Source organism: Gavialis gangeticus, unplaced genomic scaffold (genome assembly GCF_001723915.1).
Source record: "Gavialis gangeticus isolate Ggan-Ray unplaced genomic scaffold, GavGan_comp1, whole genome shotgun sequence".
In the NCBI taxonomy this organism is placed as follows: Eukaryota; Metazoa; Chordata; order Crocodylia; family Gavialidae; genus Gavialis; species Gavialis gangeticus.
The window spans coordinates 35,140,705-35,151,644 of NW_017729025.1; the positions used below are offsets into that span (position 1 = coordinate 35,140,705).

Here is a 10,940-nt window from a genome sequence, read left to right on the forward strand (position 1 = left end):
GAGTATGTCTGCCCAGGGCAACAAAATTGCTAGTTAGGCATCATCTCCACATCTGCATGGTGTTACAGTCATATGAAAGAAGTATGGGAGGTGCCTTTCAGTGTCTGTTCAGTTTGGAGATCTTTAGGAAGACTTGGCTCCAACCATGTGTATTTCCAACAAGATACAGAGAAAGGAAATTCTTTGGTGGGTTCCAGATACCACCTTGGCAATAAAGCTTTACTCCCACATTATGCTGTGAGCTGCTCCCCTTATGTTTTTATGCTCTCCCACCATGTCTGAAGACTGAAGTGGGTCTTATCTTCTTGGCACCAATGACTAGTCCCTGTTGCCAGAAATCATATTGTGTGTACTAGTGGTTTCTGGGCAGACACTCCTAATTTCCAGTAAAGCCCTAATTGCACAATGTTTGAATTGGGAGGCCTCCACAGGATCAGGGACAGCAAGCATTGCTGCTGTCCAAGTGACCCTGCAATCATTGGCTATGTTCTGCACTGTGTGGATAGAGGGACAGCATCTTAGATATCCTGAAAAACCAGTTTCTTTAGCCTTTGTTCTGTTTCTTAATATTGTTATTTGTTCTGTTTAATGTTTAATCATGAAAACAGCTGAATGTCAGTAAGCAGCATAAATAACAGTACAAGAGGACGTGCAGACCAGATCAACACAACAGGATCCTGATTTTGTAAGTACTGCATTTGGTTTTCCTCAGAAAACATTCATTGCTTTGAATAGATGTTTGCAAAGATCGGTGGTGTGTTTGTAATAAGATTATTTTATTCATGTTTGTGACTGTTCTCTGTAGCTGTTGCTGTGAAAAATTACTTACACATTTCCTCAGGAGACCAGCAAAACGGGCTGTGATAGTGGAAGTATACATGAAACGTATTAGCATAAATGCCCTTTGAAGTTCTGGGGATATTTTTAAACATTCAAAACTAGAATATTGCTGAGCTACCCTTTTTGTGTTTGGCAGTCCCATTCTCTGAGGTTCAGTATTTGTGTAATCCACCAAAATGCATCTATTTTAGTTTTGCAGGGAAGACTAACTTTGTAAATGCAACACATTGATAAGTTTCCTTGTGACTAATATAAAAATAAGCTGGAATATATCATTAATAAACAAATCTATCACCCTTGTCTATCATCCCTAACTTAGGGACTGGCAGAGATTTGATTTCTGGATTCTCAGGTTTGAACTGAAGATGATGCCCCAGCCTTTCCAAGGGACAAATATCATATTATGGTTATTTTATAAACTTCAGATCACATCAGTTGAATCATTTCACCCATCCCCAAGGCTATTAAAAACAGATTATTAAAATAACACTGCAAGAAATTTTCAAATGTCAAAATAATGATAAAAAATAATTAACATTTCTAAAGAGAAAAGTATATGGAAAAACTACAACTTTCACACATTCTATTTTGAGCAAAAGATCTACTATCAACATTTTGAGAACAGCTATGTCAGTCCTGCCTTGTATAAAATTGCTTTTGACAGACTATCATTTGTGCTTTCTTAAACACTATGTTGAATTATGGATAAATAGGAAAATAGGAAATAGACATGACAAGAAGGTGGTTGTCTCAATCAAAAAAATATTCTGCTGCTTCTGGATATTTGTTTTCAGCAACAAATGCTTTTAAAAATGGGGGTCAACCTCATTTTTTAATAGTGGGATACTCGTTCAAATGCATAAGGTATTGTGCTCTCATTTTCCACTGGGCTGAAAACAACATTCCATATTAGACGCATAAAAATAACTGGCTCTGGTCTCGGGCCATACTAAAACATTTGGTTTTGGAGATCAAAATTTTTGTCATCTTTTAGTGGCAAATGACTTCATCTTTTAGGCAATGGTACTCAGATTTTGGTAATACACAAGCACAAATTTTGTGTAGATCATGCACGCAAAAAAAGACTAACAAGGCATCATAGCAAAACACTGGCTTGTTTGTCACCAAAACATCTAGAACTTGGCGCCCAGAAGAAACTGTAAGTAGGTCTTATTCCTTCTCCAAGTAGCTCTCTAACCCCTTCTCATTCCGGTGGAGCAAATTGCTTCCCTCATCTGGGGACTAATGGAAAGCTGGCTTGATTGCCTTAGCAAAAAAAGGCTGAGAATGAGATATATTTATGCATAAATGGAGTAAACATTAGGGAGAGAGAAGAACAATTAACATTAAAAGACTGTTGGCACAAAAACAAATAGGTGCACATTGGGCTTGTCTACATGTTCATTAATGTGCTGTGGCACTGTGCATTTATTTAGTACTTGTATAACCAAGTACTAAATAAATGTGCAGTAACCAGAGTTACTGCACAGTAGCCCCAGCAAATGCCTTTTTAGTGACACTACTGTGCAGTAGCCTAATAATACTGTGTAGTAGCATATTAGCACTGTCCGTGCTGTGATGTGCTATTGCGCAGTGTTATTAGGCTACTGCGCAGTTAGCGTCTCATGTAGACATGCCCATTATGAATTAATTTAGAGGGAGGTTATAAAAAGGTTTCTAACCATTAGAATAGTGAGGAAACAATAGATTTTAAGACTTAATCTTTTTATGTTTCTAAGTTGGATTATAATGTGGTTGCCTACAATAGCAGAGACTGACCACAATAACTCCGGAGGTCCTCTCTAGCCTATGTCATGATATCTTGCTCTAGACTGTTGCTGGTGACTCTCTCTCATCTGTTGCTATTGTTATATTGTCCAGCACTCAAGAATTAGGCCTCATCAAATTAATCCCCACTGGAACATAGCGGGCACATTTAATATGAGATACTAACTAAATGCACAGTAACTGGTGCTACTATAGCATTGGCACAAGGTCTTTTTGTGACAGTTAATGTGCAGTAAGCTAATTCTACTGCGCATTAGCATGGCTTTTGCTAATGGTTGAACAAAGTGTCCATTATGGTTGAACAATGTCCTATGATAGAGTCAAGCAACTCCAAAAGAAACCAGTCTTCTCCAAGGTAAAACTACAGAGGTGCCCCTAGGATTCCAAAAGGTAGTGGAATTCCTCTTTCCCATCAGGGTCTTGGCTAGCCAAACTGGTCCAGTTTAGGGTGCCCCCCCCGAAGCTACACAGAATGGACCATATATGTGGAACCTAGGGAAAATATAGATTGTATGCATTCTCACACTTTTTGGAACTCCTCGTGTAGGCAAATTATATAGGAGGGCTAATTTCTCTCCATTTATCCATAAGGAAGGCGGGAAGTTAATAATAGCAGCCCCTTCTACATACTGGATGCATCTACACATCTCCCTATGGTAATATAGTGATACACTATGTCACCATACGACATACTACCGCTACATACCAATCACACAGGTCTACACGTGATCACTAGCTATGTCATCCTAGTGGCACACTCCACACTTATAGTGTGCCACTATGGCAATGTAGTGGGGAAATTTAAGCGGGCATCACCTGTACAGTGTTGTATGGGTGGTTACTGCACCATGTTTTAGAACTTCCAAAAGTACTAAAGCATGGTGCAGTAACAACATCCCCATATGGTTAAATGCAGATACACCCACTGAGAGGAAGCCAAATAGATTATGTTCCAACTCTAGGTACACTTAGTCCTATGCTTTAATCCCTATCTCTTAATTACCAGTTATATCCAATGACATGGAGTAGACATAGCCATACAGGGGAAGATTATGCCATTATCATTATAGAAAACTACACTCTGTTTTACAAAAGATGAGGAACAGAATTGCTTATCCTAAATAGCTATGGTGTAGTACAATTTTTATTATGTCTGGCATATTAGTAAATATAAGCAAACTATCAAGTGTAGAGTAACTTTAGATAAGCCATGTTCATTTGGGCGTTTTCTACATTCATTTTATATAAGAGCTATAATAACGAAGGTAAGCTTAATTGTTAATTGTTAATTGTTACCAAGATCATCATTATTTTATACTCATCTATTTCATTCTATTTTATTCCAGAGTAATTTGAAAGGAAGATGAAACCTTTTATCTTTTGGTGTTTGGTCCTTGTTGGTCTCTATGCCGTTGCCAATTGTCATCATATATCTGGCAAGCACAAAGATGAGAAAGAACTTTTGGAACACAGTGGAGCATATGACATCATAAACCAGGGCTGCCCCACACTAGGCTCTAGTTATGCTGATTTTACATTTAGCTTCTACAAACAGGTTATGCTACAGGAACCTAACAAAAATATTTTCTTTTCTCCTATAAGCATCTCCACTGCCTTTGCAATGTTGGCAGTGGGTGCTAAGTCAACCACTCTGAATCAGATTTTTGTAGGAATGGGCTTTAACCTGACAGAGGTTCAGGTAGAGGATATACATGAAGGTTTTCATCATCTACTTTACATGCTGAATAAACCTGACAATGAGATTGAGATCAGTCTGGGAAATGCTCTCTTTACAGATAGGGGATTTAGGCCACTAGAGAAGTTTTTAAATGACATCAAAGCCTTTTATGAAGCAGAATTTCTTTCTAGTAATTTCCATAATCCACTAGAAGCTAAGAAACAGATCAATGATTATGTTGAGAAAAAAACCCATGGGAAAATACAAAATTTTCTTGCTCGTCTTGATCCAAGAACTGTAATGGTTCTTGTTAACTACATCTACTTCAAAGGTAAGACATTAAGCACACATGGATATGTATTTAAATTACTCTTTGGACGGCTGAATATGATCTAAAGCAAAAAATATTGTTTCTGCCTTAAAAAAAAAAGATAAAACACATGATAAGATAACAGAGTGAACTTCTATGGCAGAACCAAATGTTCAGGACTTTGAAGATAAAGGTAAGAGGTGTTAAAACAAAACAAAACAAAACAAAACAGGATGCCTGAACCTTGGAACGTTCCAATTTTTTTGAGGGAGGTTTAGTTTGATTTGGACCAAACTCAAACACTTTTATCTCAGGATCACCAAACACAGCGGGAAGCTTGTTCTAGCACTTCCAGGTTCTGCAGCAAGGTTTTCAGAAGCCCTGAGATCCCTAGCTCCGGTTGGCATGCCTAGGGCTTCCTGCTGTGGAGCACAGAACTGGGCACTGTTAGAGCCAGTGTTACCGGGACGTTCAGGCAGAGAACCTGAACGTTCTGGCATGGGTGTCTACCCCAGAACCACAGATCCTGGGATCTCAGTAGCCCAGCCCTGACACAGTCCTCCTGGAGTGAGTGCCTGCTCGTAAGCAACAGACACTGGCATTCTACCAGATACACAGCCTGGGCCAGGGCCTCCGTGCTTCTACGGTCCCCAGCCCCAAGCCTGGGAACCCACTTCTTTCAGGATGTGTGGTTCTGGGGCCAATCTGCCAGATGGACTCTCCCAGAACCAGATGACTGCCACTTCCAGGATCCCCAGCTCTTGGGCAGACCAACCTCACAAACTATCCACAGCTGACCATCTTCTGCTTCCTCATCTCCACTGCTGACAGGAGGCCACACACTCCCCAAGTAGACTCATCAGGTGGACTGCTCCCACACTGGAGCCTTGGTGCTCTCAAAGTGCACAGCTTTGGGACAGGTTCAAATGAAACTTTACAAAAAAAATTCTGGTCAGCCTGAATACAGAGGAGAAAATTGTACCGATGTAGCCAAATGGGAGAAGCAGCAGTTAGAGCTCAGATATTGATAAAGCAGCCTATCCTTCTTGATTAGAAAGAAACTATAGAAGGGTAGAAAAGGCTTGACAAGATCCTATGAACAAAACTTAAAGACAAATCTAATTAAATATAAGAAACAAATTTTTAACAAGATAGACTAAACTACTAAGGGGAGTAAGTGCTGGACTCTTCTGGATGTCTGTAGAGGATGACTTTCCAGAAGATATATTTTAGTCAAACATAAATTATTGGCCCCGGTGGAGGAGTAGTGTGGTGAAATTGTATGGCCTATGTTATGTTGGACATCAGATGTTGTGATGTAATAGTCCTTTCTACCTTAAAATACCAGTAATGTTTATTAAGCTCCCACAATATGTCATTTTAACAGAACACCTGACTTGTAGACATACTTTGCTGCCTGCTGGCAAATTCTTCTCAATGAAGAATTAAAACAAGAAATGAATTGGGTCAATTCTATTGCATGCATAAACAGTATGCCATTTCATGCATTCCTTATACCTCTTTACCTGAAGTATAGAAAGCTCAAGGGGAGAGGAGTCTGACTTGTCATGAAGGCATGGACCTCATGTTGCCATCCTAAGGAGTGGTGCAAAATGAACATTTCTCTCATGGTCTTTAGAGTCCTAAGAGGGATTGTGTCTCTTTACCTCCCCCTGCCACACACACCACACTTCTTAATGTGGGGGAGGAGGGGGCATGTCTGCCTGTTAGCTCCTAATGTTAACTAGTATGAAGATAATTTTTAATTTATAAATTATTTTTGTACTTTAAGTAGCAATAGTTTGACTTGAAATTGGGATCCCCTGATTTAACACTAGAATAAATGTACTTTATTTTCAAATTTAAAATCTTTAAGGAACCAAAACAATATTTATTTATTTCCCTCAACTGCTGTTCATCATAGCTGAAGTTTATAGAAAAGCCATATAAAAAGAAAGCCATATAAGAAAAGCCACATATAAGCTCTGGCCTGGTTTGGTAGGTTGCAAAATGAAAATTGCTTTTTAAAAATAAACTTTGATTCACTGAAACTCTCTCATATGGGCTTCTTACATTTGAATTACTCTGATTTGGATTAAGCATTTCTCTCTCCCTCAAATACTAAATTACTTCCTGTTTTTCATTAGCCTCTTGGGAAAATCCTTTTGCACCTATACAAACTACTGAGGCAGATTTTTTTGTGGATGTAAAAACACCCATTAAAGTCAACATGATGCGACAAGAGGGAGAATATGCAAGTTACTATGATAAGCAGCTGTTTTGTGAGGTGGTGCAGATACCTTATCATGGAACTGCAGAAGCAATATTAATTCTACCTGACAATGGAAAAATGAAAGAAGTGGAGAATGTTCTGGTGAAAGAAACTGTGTGTAAATGGAGAAAATCACTTAAAACAAGGTAACTCTACAGTTGTTGTTCAACAGATACTTTACTGTAGTTTAGGTGAAAGTCTATGCCATGGCAAGACATTAAATCAGACAGCTTAGTTCAACATTCATTGTACTGATTAAGTAGCATTGTAAAATAGTCCCCCACATTTGCTATGAAGTAGAGCTTTGTGCAACTCTCGCTCCTTGTACAGCATATACACACTGTGAACCAGTTTAGCAGTTCCTAGGTTGCTGTGACTTGTGGCCCCTCCACATGTGCAGGTAAAGGAACAAGGGGATTTAATTCATGACCCACACAACTGTGCCTCCTGCCATGCCACATGCACATGCGATTGTGGGGACTGTATACTAGATCCCATCACACCTTACTGCCAGTGCAGGGGGAGCCCAATCCCAGCTTCCCCCTGTACCAGCAAGAAGTAACTCTGTAGCTTATTCCTCTTTTTACCTGCTGTTAATTGATTGACCATGTCACCAGCTGATTAACTGGTTAATCATGCCTTAAGTGTAACATGTAGGGAGGGTCATAGTAGCTGTTGACTTTGTTGCTTTTTGGTTTTATATGTATAGCTATTTTATGCTGTTAACAAGGTTAATTTACCCTCATGTGTCACAGCCCCATGGAAAGAAACATGTTTCCCTGGAGACAAATAGCAACAGCACATACTTGTGCCACTGCTATTTGTCCCCAGGCATGCCTCCGCATGCGTGCTTTGGTGCATGGCAAATTGCCCTGGGTGGGGGAGGGGAAACTGGGGTCAACACCTGGGCTAGCCACAGCAGCCTTACCTGGGATTCTGGGGGTCTTCTGGGGCTGCAGTGGCAGCTATCCAGGTGCGTGGTGCCTGACCGGCAGCCAGAGGCCAGCTCTGGCTGGCCAGACTCTAGTTTCAGGTGGCACATGCTGCAGCCACATGTGCCGCAAGCACACCTTTTTGGGGGCATTTTTTTTTTTTGACACTGTGATCTCCCATTGTCAACCCCCCCTCAAGGCTGCTAATCAGCCATGTGGCAAATGCAGGCACATGCAGCACGCGTGGTTTGTGGTGCTGCAGACAGGTTTGTGGCATTGTAAGTTTCACATGCACGCTTCCAGAGATGTGCCCATGTTGTCACTGACTTCATCTTTAATTGTTTCTTTTACCATTTCCACTCATCTTTATACTCATAATCTCTATACCTACATCATCATCTGCCTTCCCCTCCAAGCTCTCTCATTCCCACAAAAAATTGTTGAATGTACAACTCAATAACAAAATGAAACGATGGCAGTAAAAAGGGCATGTTTGTTCAAGGACAACTAAACCAGAGAGAATTTCCAGGCATGGAGAGACGATTCAATTCTGTAGAAGTGTTCAATCTTTATTCAAATACACAAATTACACAGCCACATACAGACTCATTTGCAACCACAAAAGCACCACCAAACATTATTAAATAGCATTTACTGTAGATCATTATCTGAAATCTATGTACAAAATTTCACTGCCATTTTGCGTTGTTGAACAGACGCATAAATCTGCACCTCCCAAGAGTCTCTGTTACTGGATCCTATGACATACAACAACTATTTGAGAAGATGGGCATTACCGAAGTATTCTCTAGCAATGCTGATCTGTCTGGAATCAATGGTGCACATAACCTACAGGTTACAAAGGTAGGTTAGTAAGCAGAGATCTGAATTTATGTGAGGCTATTTGAGGGCTTGATTTTGCTTCCACTGACACCAGTAGGTGCTGGTTATTGGTCTTTTCGACACTATGGCACCAACATATTCATTACAGAGAACACACAAGGTTTCTAGACTCAGCTTTAATATTTGAATGTTACTGTAATGGCTAGAATATTATGAATGGTTACATAATTATGAATGTTTACAGTATTATCCCAATGCTAATTTCAGGATACTTTCAAATTATTTTACTCATATTGAGTAAAAAGATGATTAAATTTATAGGGGAAACACATCTTCCATATAATGAATAAGGATATAACAACCAAGTCCTCAATTTAAAAGTTATTGACTTTTGCTATTGAGCTGTTCAGTTTTCCCAGTCAGGGAGAGTTAAAGTGATATTTTCAGTACTTGTAATGGCCAGAACATTATGAATGGTTACAAGTACTAAAAATACCATGTTAGCTATCCTTGACCAGGAGAACAGAATTGCTTGATCGCAACAGAGACAATACATTTTAAATTGAGGCCTGTTTTATATTCTTATTCATAGCAAGTGCATCTACACATGCAACTGATTTAAAACAATACACTCTGGAGCAGTTTGAGCCACAGTAAATTATTCCTGGGTGCAGGATCAACACATGCACCTGGGACAGCAGCAATTTGAGCCAGTGGAGCAATTTATGCCAGGGACAGGGGCACAAGGGACCAGCCCCGGGCTCTGGGTGGCAGCATCAGGCAGCAGAGGGGCTGGCTGGGGCACAAGAGTGCCAAATGTGCAGAGATGTATGGCTGGCAGCAGACAGGGATCTGGCCCACTGCTGGCTGGGCTGACTGGGCACAATTTATATCCGCAGTCAGTATTTACTTGTGTGTTTAACTGCAGTTAATTACCCTGCCATAAGATAGTCGGGGACAGTGCTATCCTACGGTGATGTTAATTAGTTTACTGCGGCCTAAGAGTGTTGCACATGTAGATGGTGACACTTTACTCTGAAGTTAATTCATCTACTCTGCAGCTAAGTGCATGTGGAGTTGCAGCCAGAGTAGTAACTTAGTAATTGAGGATCCCCAGAGACCAATTAGAATTTGAGTGAATCCTGGCCCCCCTTGAATTAATGGAAGCTGTGTTTTCCTTATATGTTTAATCAGCTTTTTATGAATAAATCATAATGTATGACTAAATCATATTTAATCAGCTTTTTATGAGTTTAATCAGCTTTTTATGAGTAAAATAATCTGAAAACATCCTAACATTATCACAAAGATTATTAAATCAGACTAGCAACCATAAAAAGCAAGTTCTCAGTGGTGTTCCAAAGCACATTCTAGATGTTAAAAAGCAAAACAAAACAAAATAAAACAAGAGCTAATGTCTGGACAAACTGCAGCTCTGCAATATCAATCCACAGCATTTGATGCAGAAAGCCATACTAACAGAAAAAACTCTGGAGCTTGGCAACAGAGATTCTTGTCACTGGTTATTTTGATATTTTGGACACTACATTGCTCTTTAAAATCTAAATCTACCCATTATTTGTGCTGTTGAGACTACTGGTGAAAGGAATTCATAATGTTTAGCAAGCATCTAAAGCTCCCTTTTTTGCAGAGAGGAAGGGCAAGTGATTTGGTTCATGTAAACCAATCTGTTTTCTTGAAAAATTACAAAGTTGTTGTATTTATTCCTTAATTATAATACTGTTGAGCCTAATCCTAGAGTCCTAATAAAGAAAAAGATCCCTTTGCAGTTCAGGGGAGGTTTTCCATTCAATGACCTGGGTCTACTGGGTCGTAGCAATCCTGTTCTTTTTTCTGCCTGTCTCCTGACAAAACAAGTTCATCATCAGCTTCTGTTCGCTGCCCATATGTAGAGTGTAACATTTGTCTCGTTTCCTTACAGGCGATTCACAAGGCCCTGCTGAAAGTTCATGAGAATGGCACTGAGGCAGCAGCAGCCACAGCAATAATAATTAGCAAAGTTCATCAGCCTTCAGTCACCATTAAATTCAACAGGCCTTTCATTATGCTGATCGTTGATAAAGCATCTGCCACCATGCTTTTCATGGGGAAAATTGTCAACCCTACTGGAAACTAGGTGATGAGTTGCTGGATATATCATTGTGCAGATAGTAGCATATGTCCATGTAGTCCAGTAGGTGTAACTATATCAAAACTTTAATCTACTTATATCAAAAACAAGAAAAATACATGTGTGGTAGCATTTTTGCCTATAAA

General features: G+C 39.7%; 1 protein-coding gene across 1 annotated transcript; it reads left to right on the top strand.

Annotated features, from left to right (window-relative positions):
* The first annotated feature begins 585 nt into the window (after nucleotides 1-585).
* Nucleotides 586-10,940, top strand: LOC109298490 (alpha-1-antitrypsin-like). Its single transcript, XM_019518617.1, has 5 exons — nucleotides 586-685; nucleotides 3,975-4,637; nucleotides 6,764-7,034; nucleotides 8,537-8,684; nucleotides 10,606-10,940. Exons 2-5 carry the CDS (start codon nucleotides 3,992-3,994, stop codon nucleotides 10,798-10,800), a joined length of 1,260 nt encoding a protein of 419 aa, XP_019374162.1. The 5' UTR covers nucleotides 586-685; nucleotides 3,975-3,991; the 3' UTR covers nucleotides 10,801-10,940.

Coding starts and splice junctions, on each gene's coding strand:
- LOC109298490 (XM_019518617.1), top strand. CDS start 3,992: ATGAAACCTTTTATCTTTTGGTGTTTGGTCCTTGTTGGTCTCTATGCC. Junction 4,638..6,763: donor TAACTACATCTACTTCAAAG/GTAAGACATTAA, acceptor GTTTTTCATTAG/CCTCTTGGGAAAATCCTTTT. Junction 7,035..8,536: donor AGAAAATCACTTAAAACAAG/GTAACTCTACAG, acceptor GTTGTTGAACAG/ACGCATAAATCTGCACCTCC.